This window comes from Arachis hypogaea, chromosome 13 (genome assembly GCF_003086295.3).
Source record: "Arachis hypogaea cultivar Tifrunner chromosome 13, arahy.Tifrunner.gnm2.J5K5, whole genome shotgun sequence".
NCBI classification, from domain to species: domain Eukaryota; kingdom Viridiplantae; phylum Streptophyta; class Magnoliopsida; order Fabales; family Fabaceae; genus Arachis; species Arachis hypogaea.
Genome location: NC_092048.1, coordinates 135,508,553 through 135,527,181, shown reverse-complemented (window position 1 = coordinate 135,527,181; position 18,629 = coordinate 135,508,553). Strand labels below are relative to the sequence as shown.

Sequence of the window (18,629 nt, the reverse complement as noted above, 5' to 3'; positions counted from 1 at the left end):
GTCGGGATTGCCAATTCAACATACTTAAATAATTTAAGAGTAATGTTACACATTTAAGCCTTTTTACACAAATTAAATCTAACTAAGTTAAATAATAAGATTTGAAATAATATTAATTATAATTGATTTTTATTATGTTAGATCAATTTAGTTTTTTTTTTATACTAAAGATAAGAGACTCGAACCCACAACCTCTTAATTGAGTATGAGAAGACTATACCATTTGAATTATAACTCATTAGCGTTAGACCAATTTAGTTAGATTTAGTTAATAAAAAGATTTAAATGTATAATATTATTTATAATTTAAATATAATTCAACTTTTCCGGAAATTATTTTCTGTATGGATGCAGGGTTGGTGAATTGGCCGGATATTGGCCAAGGAGGGGAATTACCGGAGGGTGGAGCTCACCAACAACACGCCGGGGGCGTGGTGGCTGAGCGGAAGAGCCATTTGGCAGCACGCCGGGGGCGTGGTGGCTGAGCAGGAGAGCCAGTTGGCAGCACGCCGGGGGCGTGGTGGGTGAACGAGAGAGGCAGGTGGCAGCACGCGTAGGGCGTGGTGGCTGATGTGGCAGAACGCCGGGGGCGTGGTGAGTCACCACGCAGGGGGCGTGGTACGTCGAAGTCCGTGATGGTGCGCGGAGTCCCAAGGCACCTGCTACACCACGCGGGGGGCGTGTTGCAGTCCTGCCTGCATGCAGGAGACAGCCCCCCCACCCCGGGAACCAGCGCCAGTGCTGCTCCATGTATATATATGCATGCCTTGGTTCTTCTTCACCTCCCATTGATGGTTTTGAGTTATGCTGAAGCACAAAACAGAAGGAGAGTGCGAGAGAAGGAAGAAGCTGTGAGTGAGTAGTATTAGTTTATAGGATTGAAAAAAAATGGTGCGTGATTATGTGTTGCCTGAAGAACATATTATCAACTACTTGGACCATCCTATTTATGTAAGTAAGCAAATATTTTTTTGTTTGACGTATTTAAATTATTTTATTTTTTATGTATTTTTTTATGCATGTATATTATTTGTATTGAGAATATTATTTTATGTAGTTTATAAATATTTTAAGATTATAAGAATAATTTTTATAAAATTAAAATTAATAATAATAATAATAATAATAATAATAGGGTTATAATAATAATAATAATAATAATAATAATGATAATAATAATTATTTTGTTATAAATTTTGTTATTAAGAGTATGTTGAAGAATAAAAAACATATTCTGATGTTGTAATAGTAATAATATACGTTGCATAGTGAGGATTATTATAATAAACTAAATATGTAAACCGTTTAAAAAATATATAATAGTATATTATTATTATAATATGTTATACTATATCGTTATTAAAAAATTAAAAAAAATAAATAAATTGATAAATTTAGTAAATAATACGTTATAGCTTAATATTATTAAATATTGTTATCTTATAAATATGTGAATGTTTATTATACTATTTGTAAGGATTATTCTTTAATTAATGTAACATATATCTTTGTTGATGCAGCCTAACAGAAATTTGTTGGTGCGTAAATTGGATCCACCACAGACGTGGAATTCGATGGTGGAGAACTACTTACGCGCCACGGGATTCTACCACGTCTCCATAATTGGAGTCATAAGAGGATTTCACCCCATGTTAGCTGCTCTGGTTGTATATTAACTTAAGGAAATCAGTTAATGACCTTTTTAAGCAGACATTAAGATATCAATGGATAGACTTCATTTGAAAAATACAAACACGTCTGATTTCAAAAGCATCAACTGACGAAATGCAAATTAAAAAGTACAAACATGACCACCCTAAACTATGAACCAGCACCACTCGGTCCAGCACGCTGCGGACACCTACTCCGACTATGACCCTGAGCACCACAGAGACGGCATATCCGAGGACCACGCATGTCACGTGAGTCCATTTCATTCAGGTATCGGGTCAGTTTGGGCCTGCCTTTAGACGTTCGCCTCTGTGCGGGATTAGCGACCAATGTGGGTCCCTCATAAGGAGGCCATGTCTCGGGATCTCCTAATGGTGTGAACTCAAACCTATATACCTTACGAACTTCCGTCATCTTGTAAACATCATGCACATACAACTGCCAATCGAGCCGCTGGTTAGCACAGCAAGCAATAACATGGCGACATGGTATTCGTTCGACCTGAAAGTGCCCACAGTCACACGTCCGTCGCGCTAGATCAACAACTAACACCTTTCCAGTAGTCATTTCGCGCACCTCAAACACCTCATTTCGTCTATCAAAGCGGTGCACAACTATATTCCCAGCCTGCTGCATACTTGCTTCTATCCGCTGTTGCGCAAATGCGGAGTACGTAAATCCAGCACGCTTCCGTTCGTGAGTCTCGGCACTCTTCCGCGTAAAGAGTTCATTTAACCTGTAATATGTTGCTCGGACCAGCGCCAACACAGGTAGATTACGGGCACCCTTCAACACGGAGTTAATACACTCGACAAGGTTCGTTGTCATGTGGCCCCATCGATGTCCCTCGTCGAATGCCAATACCCAATGTCTGAGTCCGATGGCATCGCACCACCTGGCATATGCCTCGCCTCGCTCTTCCAACCTCTTATAGTTGATATTATACTCCTCCACCGTTCTTGAATACCCTATATTGACAACAAGCTTCTGCAAGTGAGGGACTTTGAATGCCCTTAAGAAGTTACTGCCGATGTGTCTTATACAAAACATCCACCATGCTCTTGGAGGTTGCCAGTCACCACCGGAACGATTAACTGCTGCCCGTATTGACTCATGCCGGTCTGAGATCATACCCACACCGTCTTTTCTAACAACATACTGTCGCAGATTCCTGAGGAAGAAGTGCCACGCATCAGCTGTCTCACCTTCCACCAAGGCAAAGGCGATAGGCACAATGTTCTGGTTCCCATCTTGTGCAACAGCGACTAGAAGTGTACCTTTGTATTTTCCGTATAGGTGTGTGCCGTCAACCTGAACCAGGGGCTTGCAATGCCTGAATGCCCTAATGCATGGATTGAAACTCCAAAATACACGATGAAGTATTTTTACACCTTGTGCCTCCTCATTCCCGTTGTAGAGTGGACGTGTTTCTATTTGGACAACTGAACCAGGAATCTTCTGCACCATGACCGAGAGCCACCACGGCAATGCTTGGTAAGATTCCTCCCAATCACCAAAAACGTTGGCAACGGACTTCTGCTTTGCCAACCAAGCCTTTCGATAACTGATGGTATAGTTGAACCTTGACTGGACTTCCGCAATTATAGATTTCACCTTGATGGACGGGTCCGTCTCGACCAACGGCCTTATAGCCTCAGCAACTGTATCTGAGTCCAACTTGGAATGATCTTGTGAAATCGTTCCGATGGTGCACGTGTGCCTACCGTTGTATCTGCGTATCTCCCAACAACCTTTTCTTCGTATCAAGCTGGCTCGGATAAGCCAGTCACATCCACGCCCGTACATCTTGCATTTTGCATAGAACGTCTGTGGCTCAGACTCATACACATCATAGTCAACTCCTCTAGATATAGTGAAACTTCTAATTGCTGCAACGACCGACTTTCTAGAGCTGTATTCCATTCCAATTCGGAACTCTCCGTCCTCAGGATCAGCAATACCTACAGAAAGCCGAAATCATCGTTTATTGCACAGTCCAAGGTATAAAGTTACAAAAACTTCTTATTTAGTAAACACGTACCTCTGTTTGCATATTCCGGAAACTCGGGGGCATGCATGGCGTCGAGATCCAACTCACACATAAAAGGTGGAACGCCCATCGGTTGACTGCTCGAGGGATGAACCACTACATTCTCCACTGCTGCCTCAGCTCCCACATCACCATCCTCATCTTCATCGCTGGCTTCATAAGTGGCTTCGAAGTCCTCTTCGCTGTCACTATTCATTCCTTCGAACACCGCAGCTATATCATCATTTACATCTATATCATTTTGGACCGCTGCTGCCTCTACAGCTTCAAACTCAACGTACAACTCAATCTGCGGGTGTCTCGTATAAGTCTGCCGGTGAATTTGAAACATATTCTGCATACTCGCTTCATCCGTGATCGGAATGGTATCAAACTGTATTAGACCACCAAAAACAACAACCGGATTCCGGTACAGAATTCTGCTCACTCTCATTAACATACCATTCTCCATGCTTTGACATAGGCCGTTCTGCAGCTCCATTAACGTCATCGTGCATGGAACCACAAACGAAAACGGATTTTGTGACACAAACCTCACTCCCTCATGAGTATTACGAATTATTTCTCCATTACGATACACCACCAAATTTGCGGTGTCCTCCATTACACCAACAACAGCATCAAAGAATCCTCACAACACACTCAAATCTCACTCACTCGGTATGGAAAACACTCTCGAGCTCTACCTTATATAGAGCTGTGCACTTAACACGCCCCCCACGTGGTGCACACTTGGACCAATCACCTTTCGCCACGTCAGCACGCCCCCAGCGTGCTGATGCAGCACGCCCCCCACGTGGTGTACACTTGGCCCAATCACCTCTCGCCACGTCAGCACGCCCCCAGCGTGCTGACGCAGCACGCCCCCCACGTGGTTCAGCTGCTGTCCAACCAAGCTCGGCCAAGTCAGCACGCCCCCTGCGTGCTGACTAAGCACGCCCCCCGCGTGCTGCCTAGGTGGCCCAACCACAGCATGCCACCTAGCTTCCACGCCTACCACGTGTTGTATGCACCACGCCCCCTGCGTGTTGTGCATTTCATCTGACACGTCCATCCCTGTGTAATACACCCAGTTCCTCCATTTTCTCCTAATTCACCAAAATATTCTCCATATTTAAATTAATGAGCCCAACTTTTCAGTGTTGTTTCGTACAGACAAGTTCTGCAAAGCAGCCTCACAATACCTATTAGATTGGTTGTACAGGGGACAAAAAAATTAGTACTATTGAATATATGTGGTAATTGATTGCTAATTTGCTAGATATACTCCAACTTATAAAGTTAATGTGTGATTTAAATAAATTAATTACGTTGTGATTATTGGTTCGGCGGTTCAGGCACACACTAATTATAAGAAAAAGTCAGGGCAGCAATTTTTGTGTTTTGTGACCAAGACTAAATCATAAAAAAAAAGTGGGTGATCTCCTATCATTAAAAAGATTATTGATGACTAATTAATAATTACAAAATACAAAAATTGTTGGTCTCTTAGTATTCTTCCTAACTATAATTCAAGCAAAAGAATTGAAAGGAACCACCGCAACAGTAGATTATTTTTTTTGTCATGAAATATTTTTCAAAATGAACTTTTAAGAACATGGATTTATAACTCTTCTCATCAATCTCATTCTTTAATTAGTGCAATAACATTATCAAATCAATTCCAATTATTAGGGAGTTGAAGCACACTCGTAGGTAAATGAGATTTGAATTTATAACACATGATAAGTAACATACTAATATATTATGGTAAATCACTTTTCCACTATACCATGTCTAGTATTTTAGAACATACCTAAATTAGTGTAGCACATGAATAGTTGTTGTAACATGTTGAGGTTATTTGAATTTTGGTTTTTGAGTTACGTAGAGTAACGGGTAAGGAGGGAGCTTGAAAGTGAGTGTATGGTATGAAAGGAGAGAGAAGCGTAGCGGTGGTTGTTATAGTTAAGTTGGAAGGCGCGTTGTTTGCATGGTAAGGCGATATTGAAGGTAACAACCTTATTGGAAATGGAATAATGGGAAACTACATCTGGCTTCTTCTCTTACCCAAGAATCTATGAAAAGTATCCACCTCATCTCTTTTGGCACCCAGCTGGCAATTCCGTTTGTAGAACTTGCGCACTTCAAACATAAACAACTAACTCTATCTTTTATTTTTTATTCTTTTATTTTTTTTTGGCCTAAACCTCTCTTGAATTTCCATTCCCCGACTGGGGAAAAGGAGATGTTTAGGCCATTATTCTGAGAATCATCTTCATCATCATAATATTCATGGCTCAGAAAAAGAAGAGAGACACCGATTCTTCTTCTTCTGATTCTGATTCTTCTGATTCTTCTTCTCCGTCTTCTACTCGTCGTCAAGACAATGATGATAATAAGGACACTTCCTCTTCTTCTTCTTCATCTTCATCCGATTCTAACGGCAGCAACCGCCAAAACAAGAATCAGCGTAAAGTTAAACCGCCGCCGCCACCAATTTCTGATGCTTCCGATTCCTCACCGACTTCTCCGGCGAAGGAGGGTACTCGCTCGTCGCCATCGTCCCGGAATCCTCCACCGCCGTATGAAGATTTGACTCCACCGGAGCGCTCACCACCACCGCCAGAGGCATTGCCGCCGCCGTCACCGCCACCACCAGAAGTGTCGCCTCCACCACCACCACCACCAGAAGTGTCGCCTCCACCGCCGTCGTTTCCACCACCACTGGCACAGATACAAAGCGAAGTGGCTTCTACTCCTCCTCCTCCTCCTCCACCATATACAGCACCACCTTCTCCTCCTCCTCCTTATTCTCCTTCTCCACCTCCTCCTCCGTCTACTCCCAATGAGTCATCGCCAAGCCCCGTCCGACCCGCCTCCGCTAACTCGCAACCGAAGGCAGACCTTGCCACGGATTCACCACGGAGCTTTGGTAAAGCCACAGGCAATACTGATATGGGAAAATTTGCCGGCTATACCCTTGCTGCGGTTTTCTTCTTGGCCTTGGTGGCTGTAACTTTCTTCATGTTCAGGAAGAAGAAATCAAGAGGAGATGTCTATGGTATACCTCGCCATAATCTTCACTTTCACGTTAGACCAGGTATTCTATTTTAACTTGCTCATTTTGAAGAAAAAAAACAAGTTCATGCATGCCCATTTTAATTTTTTCTTTGATATTAGTGGTTACTTAATTAATTATTGCCTTGGGCATCTGATTTCCCATGTCTAATGGTGTTGGGAATCAGGTGTTGATAGAATTTACTATGGACAGAAGGCTGGCGTTGGAAATGGACCAATATTGTCTCCCAATAGAAGCAACCATGGAAGTGCAAGAAATCCTGGAAGCAGACTTTTAGCACCTTCAGACATAGGGCAACAGGTGAATGCTCCAGTAGCCTTTAGCTATGAAGACATCTTGCAGGTAACCAATTCGTTCTCTGATGAAAACGTCATAGGTGAAGGAGGGTTTGGGCATGTTTACAAAGGGACACTGCCGGACGGAAAGGTGGTTGCGGTTAAGAAGCTAAAGGTTGGCAGCGGCCAGGGGGAAAGGGAATTCAGGGCAGAAGTGGAGATCATCAGCCGTGTCCATCACAGGCATTTGGTATCTTTAGTTGGTTATTGCATATGTGAGGATCAAAGATTGCTCGTCTATGAGTATGTTCCTAATGGGACACTCCATCATCACTTGCATGGTAACGTGAGTTTCACTTGATTTTTTCTTGGACATAGTTAATGAGCTCATTGATTTCTCCTCTTGTGTGATTTGCTTGTCATATGTGAAATGTTGCAGGAAGTGGAATGCCAGTGTTGACATGGGACAAGAGGTGCAAGATCGCTATTGGTGCTGCAAAGGGTTTGGCATATCTGCATGAGGAATGTATGTATATCTTTGTATTTTGTTTTTTAATTATAGATTCTTATAGTTAAGACTGACGCTATTAGTTTGCATCATGTGTAGAAAATCTGAGCAGCAGGTTTTAGTTTTTTTTTGGTTGGATCATAGAGGTTTAATTTGGTTTAGTTCAAACTCATTCCATCATGTGTATGTGTTATTAGGTGCAAGAATGGCAGTTTGATTTGCCTTTTACCTTCATAAATTTCTGTTTCTCTGACTTATCCCTAGAAGTTTGATGAAATTTACTAATACTACTGGCCCTAACCCACTATATCTCTAGGCAGCCAAAAGATTATTCACAGAGATATTAAATCAGCAAACATACTTTTGGATGATACTTTCGAGGCTCAGGTCTGCAGTTTTGTTTTTATTTATTTTTCATTTTTTAATAAAACTATAACCTATAATCTATCTAGAAGCAAAGTCTAAATTCTAATTCACAGTTGATTTTAACACAGGTTGCAGATTTTGGACTTGCAAGGCTAACTGACACTACCAAAAGTCATGTATCAACTAGGGTTATGGGAACCTTTGGGTAGGTTGCCCATGAACAAAAAGATTTCAATGTATATAAACAATGGAGATTGCAACTTTCGTAATGCACCTTGGCCTAAGTTTTGAAAACACTCTTCAATTAATGATAGATACATTGGCCAAAAAACTAACTTCCGCTAATGCTTTAAATAAACTCCAAGCCTAATACGCTGTAGCTTCAATTTGCAGGTACATGGCTCCAGAGTATGCAACAAGTGGGAAATTAACTGATAGATCAGATGTTTTCTCATTTGGGGTTGTCCTCCTTGAGCTTCTAACAGGAAGGAAACCAGTTGATGACTCTCAGCCTTTAGGAGATGAGAGTTTGGTTGAATGGGTATGAATTGTCAACTTGAATTTTCTTCTTTTTTTCTTTAACTACCATCTTGATAACTAGGGACAACAGTATAAGATAAACATCAAGTTTCTGCATAAAGTTACTCAGTTTTAAAAGTTTGTTCCAAATTATTGTAATCATGCCCATCATATGACATGTCAAACACGTTCAATTGATGACTCAGGTCATTCTTTCTGCATGATACTAGTCAACATTCACTACTAATGTTGTTCTTGCTCTCTCCATAGGCTCGTCCGCATCTCCTCCATGCAATGGAGACACATGACTATAGTGTGCTAGTAGATCCAAGACTTCAAAATCAATTTGCGGAGGCTGAAATGCTCAGGATGATTGAGGCGGCTGCGGCTTGTGTTCGCCACTCTGCTCCTAAACGGCCTCGAATGGTTCAGGTGACGTTTAAATAGAACAGATTTCAAGTGGTTCATTAAATATCCATGCTTGTTTTCTTTAGTAATGAAAATGGTCATTTCAAACATTGCAATCTTATTCATTTAAAACCATTTACTAATCATCTTACACTTGGTTTATAACAGGTTGTAAGAGCCTTAGATAGTGGAGCTGAAATATCTGATCTATCTAATGGGGTGAAATATGGTCACAGTACCAACTATGATTCTAACCAGTATGATAAAGACATTAGGATGTTCAGGAGAATGGCCAACGGCAGCTATGGTGGTGACTCTGATTCCGATAAGTACAGTAAAGAAAGCAGTCTCTCAAGAGAAATGTCAACTTGTGGATCCCAAAATGGATCCGGGACAAGTAGTTCTAGCAGCGACTTAGAATCCATAGCACTCACCAAGCATAGTAGAAGTTCTTCGTAGGGGTTGAGGGAACATGCATATAGCACCGCAGAAGTGATTAATGAGCATATCAGCATAGGCACAACCGAGCTTACTAAAGGCCAACTAATTTAACCAAAATTCCATCATGTGTTGAGATTGCATCATCTTAAAGAGGAGTTATAAACGTCTGGTTTCATAAGGACTTAAAACTATAACCTCTACCTAATCACGTATAAAACCATCACTTAATTCTTCTTTCTTTCACTAAATTTTGTTTTTTTTTTTTTGTTTTTTTCTTCTTCTCCTCTTCCTCTTCTTTTTCCCCTCCATTGGGGGTGTTGAAAGCTTGTAAAAGGATCAGATTGTTAAGGTTACTTTTTAACATTATAATCTAGAAATATTTTTTTCTTGATCCAGGTTGTTAAACAATGATACGATGATCGAAAATAAAAATTAGTTTCGATAGTAAGATGATTGTCTACATTTGTTCTTTGTTTATTTACATGTAGCGATCATGTTTTAAGTACGGATGTAGTTTAGGATATGAATTATGACATCCTTTGATCTTTGTAGACCACTTGGGAGAAAACCTAGCCATAACCAAGTTGTTAGCTAATTTGTGACCCTTCAATTTGGGATGACACCTTTACTGAAACCATGTAATTCTAGTTCTGTATTTCTAACTTGTAACTGGAATTTCCTAGCGTTAAGCTATTACTTTCTGGATTTCACAAGATCACCGCTACTTTCCTAAACCTTTTGGCTACTGTTTTCTGCCATCAACCTGTTTGCTCTGTCAAAAAATCCTTCAGCTTAGTTGGGTGAATTCCCTCCTTGGCTGCCTGTGGAACAAATCTTGTTTGTATCAAAATGAGTAATAATATCAACTAAACTAAAAGTAGGTGGGCTGAATAGAAGAATGAATACTTTCATACAGGTTACAATTATTTTCCATTAATGAAATATTTTCAAGATTTTTTCCCTCTTTTATTGGAAAAGGGTAAGTGGATACCATGGATAATTCACATAGCCAAAGTGGAATGTGATGAAGTGTTTGGTGTTGGCATACTAAGCTAATAACAGCAAATCAGTTCATGATTTCTTTAGAGTGCATCAAATATTTAGCAAAGTAATGCAGTATGCTATTGTAATAATATTACATATTTACCTCAACTGTTAGAATGATCTGAGCCTTTCCGTCAATTGTGGTCATATTGGCAGTTTCCACCTGAAATCCAAATGAATTTATAGCTTCCATCAACCTTGAAAACCCACCTGGCTTCTGCTCCCAGCATACCTTAAGCAAGTACTCTGTCCTGCTTATATGATTCACTTCTGTTTGCATCTGGTGAACATGTTAAAAACGTCATAATAGGTCTATGATGAATAAACAAGTACCAAAGAAATACCAACTCTTTGTACCTTCATCTCTATCTGTTTAGTGGAATTAGAACTTCTTTGATTGAGCTCAGTAAGGAGAGTTCTGTTTTCTCCTTGTTCTTTACTTGGCATAATTGATTGCAGTGTGTTCTTCTCACAGTCTTCTACTTCCAAATTCCTGACCTCATCTTTTAGATCTTCTACTTGTCCATGCAGTTCCTTAATGTAGTCAATTGCATCTGCTAGAATTGATGCTCTATCCATCTGCCGAAAAAGGTTCAGCAGATCAGATACTAAGAAAAATCAAGAATGAAAACTATGATATGCATGTATTAGAGCTAAATTGTTAGATCGACCTTGGTTATCTTTGGGACTAGAGACCTTAAAGTGAAAAGGCCATTTTTAATCTTGTTTCTTCTTCTCCTCTCTGTGGCAAGATTTTTAGCATGGTAACCTTCCTTCGGAGGCACCCTGACCGATTTTGTTTTATTTCTTTTGCCATTGCCACAATAGGAACTCAAAGTTCCTTGCTGCTTCCCTGAAGTTTCATTGTACTTAGGCCTTTCGGTTTTGCAGGTAGGTGATAATTTAACCGACTCACCCAGATATTCATGGTGAGTCAAGCAGACAAATTTCGAATCAAATGATGTGTATTCGCTTGAAGGATTAGATCCACTGGAAGGTTCTTCAATGTAAGGATCCGATTTGCACCAATTTGCTGCAAGAAGATGGACACCATCAGTTAAAGTTGACGCAAGTTGTGGCGAGCTCTGTGTGTATTGTTCTTCTGATGACAGATTTTCACTGAAGTTCACATCGGTGTGGTGCTGTGCACATATAGCTTCTTGCTTCAATGAAACATAGCAATGTGCTCTTATGAACTCTAAGATGTTATTGTCTTTTGGAACCTGAAAAAAGATGACTACTTTCTAAGTAACAGAAATTTTCAATCGAAGGCGATGTCAACGATATTAAAGAGTTCTATTTCTTACAAGCTTTGTCGTGAAGAGCTCAACAAGACCACCAACAACAGGGATCAAAACTTGTGTTCCAATTTCCTATCAAATTATAAAAAATTTCACTTGGATAACAAACCTATAAATTATAATATATTGGCTTGTTTCAAATTAGTTTCAGACCAGTAGGGTGTCATAACATTACCTCTCCATGAGTAAGCCATTTTGGTTGCTGCGATATTGCAACCTCTCCATGGACACTATTATGAGTTGTCACATAATTTTACTTTCATTAGTGTTTCTTTTCCATTGAAAATTGAGAAAGCAAAAGAGTGCAACAATGAGAGAATGAGAGAGAGAGAGAGATAGGTACCCAGAATAGAGAGACATTGCAAAAGGAAGCTGAGAAAGAGCCTTACAAGCCTTGGTTCTAATTGGATGCTGAAAATGTGCATCCTTGCAAATGGAAGAAGAATCCATGTCGTTCTGTTTTTCATCCATTTCTTCATCTTTGAGCTTCTTTGCATTCTCAATGCTTTCACCACAGCTCCCACTACAGCAACAACCCAGCCACTCAATGAAGCTGCACAACACAACCCAGAGGGAAAAAAAAAAAAAGCATAATCAGAATATTATAAATACCTCAAAAAACTAAACTCGATTGCACAAAATGAATGACAAATATACAAACAATAGCAGAACCACAACCTAGTAGGGTCATCCCCATATTTCCAAACAACCACAAAGTCCCAAGCTTTGGCCTCAACAAAGGGCCTAAGCCACTCTAAAACTGTAGAATCACTCATTGTTTCTTTCTTCCTATGAATATAATGCAGTCTTTGTGCCACTTATTATTATATATATAGTAAGCAGATACAAGTTTTAACGGTTTCACAAATTCACAAGCACATGGTGTGCACGACAATTTTCCAGACCAAATAATTGGGTGGGACAAGTGTATCATTCTATTCAGTACAAATATATCTCTGATATGTATATATATAGTGTGAATCATGCACCTGCAAGAAAATCGGAGCACAGAAAAAGAAAGAAGTTGTTTTTGACTGACATGTCATGGCAAGTGGGTACAAAGTTTCCAGAAGTTGCAGTGAGAGCAACCCACAACTGCACAATTGAAACCCTCAAATCTCACAAAATTTCAGAAAAGTGGTCCCTCAAAACTTAAGAATTACAAAATTCATATTTTATTAGACAATTCTTTTTTATAAGAAACACAAAAATAAAGAACATGTTTATTATTATGTTTGTATTTTGGAGACAAAATTACTTGTTTGTTTATTTCATCTATTTTTGTGGGGTTGGATATTTGTCCTTAGCCCTTAAGCAGTGCAATGTTGTAACTAACTTTCTGTGGGGTCATATGTTGTATCATTTTGCTTTTTTGTCCTAATGATAAATTTTACTCAATAATCCTACTTGTGTTATTTTCATTCACATTGAATATTAACATCAACTAACCGCCACAAACAAATCACAAAACAGAGACCATGCATATCTTGGTTTGATTCTTGTTATTATTTTCTGATCATTTTTCCTGTTGAATATGACCTGGGTCAAGGGTAAATCCGTACATATATTCTCCTGTCCTAAATAATTGCACTGATAGCATGTCCTTGCCAATAATGAAATGTGTACTATATAAAGTTATATACATGATTTTGTAACTCTAACGAACTCTGTCACTATTGCACTGTTTTAGAAACACAGAATAAAAGTTTCAAATGCTAATAAAGAAGCCTGAATGTTCATGTGCATGCATGGTTAGCATAACACAGATAGATGCCTAGCCTAACCTAGCAAGGGAATCAAAGTATATATCAATGAAATTATAAATAAATTAAACCTTCTGAGACATGTCTCAATTAACTTGATGAGTGTTTTCGAACATATTTTAAGATATTAGGGATCTCAGTTATATGAAAGTATTAATAAGCCAAGTGATGAACTTGATTACACACTTTATTGATCCATGTTTAAATACCATGATATCAAACCCTGGCCTTTTCTGTGAATCAAACTAATTAACCTTGTTTCTTTTTTAGAAAAAAATAAAACAAATTTAAAAGTAAGCTACTATTTCTGAACTAGTAAAGGAAAATTAAATGACATACATCTTATGTATATAACCAATATTTACATCATTACATGTGAGATTATGCAAGAAAAGTCTGAATACAATATAATATTACACTTTAGTAAATGTAAATATAAGGAGTGAAAGATGTGAAAATATTACATTTTCATTAAGCAGTTGAAAATTTCAACCAGAGGCTGAAAAATCAAAGTAAATAAAATTAAAGAAAAGAGCAGGACAAGGGATATGTAATATATAGTATAAGAATTAATGGTCATCAGCACAAGATATATGGCTATAAATAGTGTGAACTATGAACACAATTAATATAATCTTATTAGAAGAGAAACCATATTATATCATGCAACTTCTCTAAGATCTCCTTCATGATGGGCATGTTTAATTTCAAAGCCTTTCATGATGTTACCACCATTAGGAGGTGGTTGATGATGATGGGGTCCTGTGCCTCCAACATGATGATGTCCATTATTACCATTAGGCCTTGCAAGTGTTGGTGGCATCCTTTTCTCAACACCATATTCAATGTCTTCTTCTTCTTCTTCTTCTACTTCTCTTGGATGGATGTTATGGATCTGCTGCCGATTCGGCTTCACATGATGACTACTATGTCTTGGATTGTGGCTGTGTCGATTGTTGTAGCGTTTGTTGCATAGCCTTCCAAGAACACAAGCCACCACAGAAATTACAAGTATTATTGCAAGCACAATGAAAACCGTCCCAAAAGACCCATTTGATTGGTGTGATGAAGGTTGGTTATTTGTGACACTATTTGCTGGGTAAACCTGTGCAGGTTGTTGTGGTTGAGCTTGAAGAGACATGTTTAGTAGTAGGATTAGAGAAAAGAAAGAAGAAAGAGCTACGATGAATTGGGTTTGAAAGGTTTGGAGATATTAATCGTTTTGCAAGGTTTTATTGTTCTTTGAGTGCATCACAAGGTTTATTTTGGATTTGGATGAACTCTTCAAGCAATCATGCAATTGTAGAAAACCTACTACAATAGGTTATGTATAAGGTTTATATGTTAAATGGAAGGACTTAGTATAAAATAATGTATATATATATATATATTTTCTATTATTATAAAAAGCTCTTTAATAAATGATATATAAGTATTTTTACAAGTGCTTACTGAATTTGAAAACAAATTTTAATATATTAAAGTTATTTAGTTGGTTTAGAAAATGATATTGGAGGAGGGGAAGATGGGAACTTTATTTAATAAATTAAAGAGACAACTAAAGATATTCTCCTTGTGTTCTTTACGCATTGGCTTCCTTTTCATTGCTTTATACGGTAGAGAAAGGAATTGAGGTCATTGTTTATTACATGGATTTGTTTTCCAATCTAATCATTGGTGCAGATTGTATTCTATGTAGGAGTGTATATGGTTTGATTAATCTAAAAATTAAACTTATTTTTTAGTTAACTAAAAATTTAATTTTAGTTAATTAACTAAATAAATTTTATATAATAAATTAGTTATTAACTGGTTATAAAATTTAAAAATCAGTTTTTAATTGATTATAAAAATAATTCAAAAAATAAAACTAGTTTTTGACTAAAAACCAGTTTTAGACTAAAAATTGGCTTTTAAACCAAAAAATCGGTTTTCTAAAAAACTATTTTTTTTTAAATTTGATTTTGATTTTAGTTAATCAATTAAAAATTAATTTTTTTGAATTTAATTTGGTTAATCAATTTTAAAAAATATAAATATAATTTTAAAATTATTTTATTAAATTAATTAATCAACATGTAATTATGATTTTTTAACCGATTAACTATATTTTGATTTTTAAATGTACACTCCTAATCTCATGCATCTCATGCAGGGAATAAATATGAAGATAGTACTGGGATTTGGGTCAATAAACAATGAACAACGCCTAGTGAAAATAAATTAAAGCGAGGAACACTGGAACAGCATACCTATATGTTATATGAGAAAAAATGATATAAAAAGAGGGAATATGGTTGACATGATATTTGAGTTGGATCGTTCTTAATGATAAAATTAGACCATTTTTTAAATAGTAATATTAGAATTGAATTTCTTACATTGCAATTCTCTATTTAAAGATGATTCACCATAAGTCAAATCTATTTAGTCATAATCCACTTAGCTTCTACTGGGATAAATATACACAGGCTTATGGACCAAAAAAGATAGAAAATGTATATTTACTTATATATTATAATTAGATACACATTTAATACTTTTCATTATGATCTCTTTTTGAATGATGTGTTTGTTGCTCCTTTTGTTTTAGAATAGCCTCAGTTGCATTATTCTGAAATTAAATAAGAGACTCTTCTACCAGTGTCTTTTTTACAACTTTTGATCCTAAGAGGACAACTCAATTGTTATAGATACCCAATCAATTTTTAATTTTTTTTTAAAAGGTGTAATTATTTCATTTTTCAACAAAAAAGCTAACCCTTTGTTTTCTGCTTCTTCTTCATAAAAATTAACCCTTTTTAATGTATAACAAAACAAGTTCCATAAAATCTAAATAATTTTAAATGATTGTTGCAGGATTGATAAACAGATGAAAATTTTAATAAGTGCGTTCAACATTATCTAATATTTAATTTTCCTTTTGCATGGATTATTACACTAGTAGAAGTAAAATCTAAGTAAAACTGTAAAAGACTTATGGTATATCTGGTTTACTTAGCTTGGAAGAGATCAAATTATTTTAACTAAAAAACAATTATATTAAGCATATGAAATACAGTAAGCTAAGAGATAATTGGGCTGGGCTTGATTGTTAGGCGCCTTTTTGTAAGGCCGTAAACACATATTGATTTGTTAGGCTGCTGTGCTTGTAAGTTTATGATGGGAATTTCAAATTTTCAAACCAGGAAAATTGACCAAAAACATAATTGCAAAGAACTGAATAGGTCATTCGGTCAATACTCAATACACGGTTTGTTCAGACCAAAAAGAAAATATACAGTTTTTTAGTAACTCATCGGTTAAATTATTGGCTCAATCATTTAGTATCTCGATTAGATTGATTGTCAGTCCAAGTCCAATAACTATGGGTGTATTTGGGGTTCACATTTGAGAATAAAAAAGTCCGTTTGAGCGTCTTGAATATCTCATTGTCATGTTTAGCAATATTTTAGAACCCCTAAAAATTCAAGCTTCTGCGTTCACGTTGGGAAAGTTAATTACCGTTGTAAAAATTAGATAAAAAATTTATTTCATATCTACCAATTGTACTCTTCATTTCTTCTATAAAAAGGATGCATATAACCACATAATTTCACACTCTCTATATGTTCTTCTCTGTATGTTATTGATTACAAATTTTTTTTCTAGATTTATTTTTATCACTGCCAAAGTAAAGATTTTATTTTTCTTAATTATTTTTAGTTCTTTCTTTCGTATTTTGAGTTTTATGTTTTTTATTGTATTTTTTATTTATATTATAAATATTTTTCATATCATTTTTTTGATATTTTTTTTATTTTTTATTGTTATATTTTAATTGTATTTTTTTATTTATATGACAACTATTGTTAATATAAATTTTTATTTTTATTAATTTTTATGATATTTTTATTATTTTTTTTATATAAATTATTTTTTTAATCTTTTATTGTACTATATTTATGTTGTGTATAAAGTTTAATTTTTTATTTGATTTTATTTATATGAATTTTATTTACTTTTTATTATAATTTTTTTGATCATATAATATATGTTGTTGGTTGTGATTATTATATACTATGTTTGTATGAATTTTTTTGTTTTTGTTTTTTATTTTTATTGTACTTCTTACTGTACTTTATTTTTGTTTTTATTATATACTAATTATAAGTAACAAAAGAGTCATAAATAATAAAAATTTATAGTCCAAAATGACACTAGATTAAAGAGTACTAACGACACTAAAATAAATTATAAAATATTTTTTGTTTAATATTATAAAATGTATAGTAATCCCTTTTATATTTTTATTTATTATTGTTTTTTAGTTCATATGAATTTTTTTTATTATTTACTGTTCTTTATGTTTAATATGTAAAGTGTCTTTTTTATTTTTATTTGACTTTGTTTTTTTATTTTTTATTTATTTTTATTATTGACTTTTTTTATATTATTTTTTTAAGTGTTCTAATCTCTCAGGTATATTATTAATTTTTTTATGGTATTCTTATTATTTCTTATTCATATGAATTCGTTTTTTCTCTTTTATGCACTGTATTTATATCTTATATGAAATTTATTTTATTTTTTTTATTTGATATAGTTCATATAAATTTTTTTAATCTTTTATTATATTTCTGTTATTCATATGATATATATTGTTGGTTTTATAAAATTTTTATCGTTTTTTATTTACGTGAGTTCTCGTTTCATATTTTATTATACTTTATTTTTTGTTTCGGCTGAAATTTTTTATTTTTTATTCGAACGATGTAAAATTTATAATTATAATTCTCATATATTATATTTTATTGTAACTTTTTTATAATATAGATTAATTGATCCCATTAAAAAAGACAAATTAAATAAAAAATTATTCATAAGTATTAATAAAATTATGAATGTTGGATGACAAAAAAGTCCTATATTGTCAATTTTTATATGTTACTTTAATTTAGTAAGTAAATTATTAACATTATTATAAAATGAATTAAAAAGATTTATTCAAATATCTAAAGTAAAATAATTGAATAATATTTAAAATTATTTTAGTTGATGTCTCTTTTAGTAATTTTTTATCTAAAAGTGATTTTGAGTAGTATAATCCAAACAACAATTATTTTACTATAATCCATTTTGACATAAAGATTGCCAAACATAAATCACGTTAATACAAACTTACTTTACATCAAAATCAAGTTTGCAAAATTAATTCTATGCAAACTCTCGTTTACAAACTG

The 18,629-nt window shown here is 35.4% G+C and overlaps 3 protein-coding genes across 4 annotated transcripts; 1 reads left to right on the top strand and 2 right to left on the bottom strand.

Annotated features, from left to right (window-relative positions):
- Positions 1 to 1,821: 1,821 nt before the first annotated feature.
- LOC112735520 (uncharacterized) lies at positions 1,822 to 4,325 on the bottom strand. The gene is made up of 2 exons (XM_025785054.1): positions 3,713 to 4,325; positions 1,822 to 3,632 (listed from the first exon to the last, which is right to left on the bottom strand). The coding sequence occupies exons 1-2, from the start codon at positions 4,323 to 4,325 to the stop codon at positions 1,822 to 1,824; spliced, it is 2,424 nt and encodes an 807-aa protein (XP_025640839.1).
- Positions 4,326 to 5,551: 1,226 nt separating this feature from the next.
- Positions 5,552 to 9,690, top strand: LOC112733906 (proline-rich receptor-like protein kinase PERK12). Its single transcript, XM_025783016.3, has 8 exons — positions 5,552 to 6,803; positions 6,949 to 7,398; positions 7,497 to 7,583; positions 7,882 to 7,952; positions 8,060 to 8,136; positions 8,325 to 8,472; positions 8,721 to 8,882; positions 9,027 to 9,690. Exons 1-8 carry the CDS (start codon positions 5,996 to 5,998, stop codon positions 9,315 to 9,317), a joined length of 2,094 nt encoding a protein of 697 aa, XP_025638801.1. The 5' UTR covers positions 5,552 to 5,995; the 3' UTR covers positions 9,318 to 9,690.
- A 25-nt stretch (positions 9,691 to 9,715) lies between these two features.
- LOC112733907 (transcription factor bHLH90) lies at positions 9,716 to 12,767 on the bottom strand. Of its 2 annotated transcripts, none has more exons than XM_025783018.3 (8): positions 12,634 to 12,767; positions 11,988 to 12,197; positions 11,820 to 11,874; positions 11,651 to 11,716; positions 11,015 to 11,566; positions 10,701 to 10,922; positions 10,447 to 10,623; positions 9,716 to 10,120 (listed from the first exon to the last, which is right to left on the bottom strand). In XM_025783018.3, the coding sequence occupies exons 2-8, from the start codon at positions 12,113 to 12,115 to the stop codon at positions 10,058 to 10,060; spliced, it is 1,263 nt and encodes a 420-aa protein (XP_025638803.1). In that variant the 5' UTR covers positions 12,116 to 12,197; positions 12,634 to 12,767; the 3' UTR covers positions 9,716 to 10,057. The 2 variants fall into 2 exon arrangements, with proteins under 2 accessions (XP_025638803.1, XP_025638802.1); XM_025783017.3 differs by lacking the exon at positions 12,634 to 12,767 and adding an exon at positions 12,323 to 12,585.
- Between the last annotated feature and the right edge of the window lie 5,862 nt (positions 12,768 to 18,629).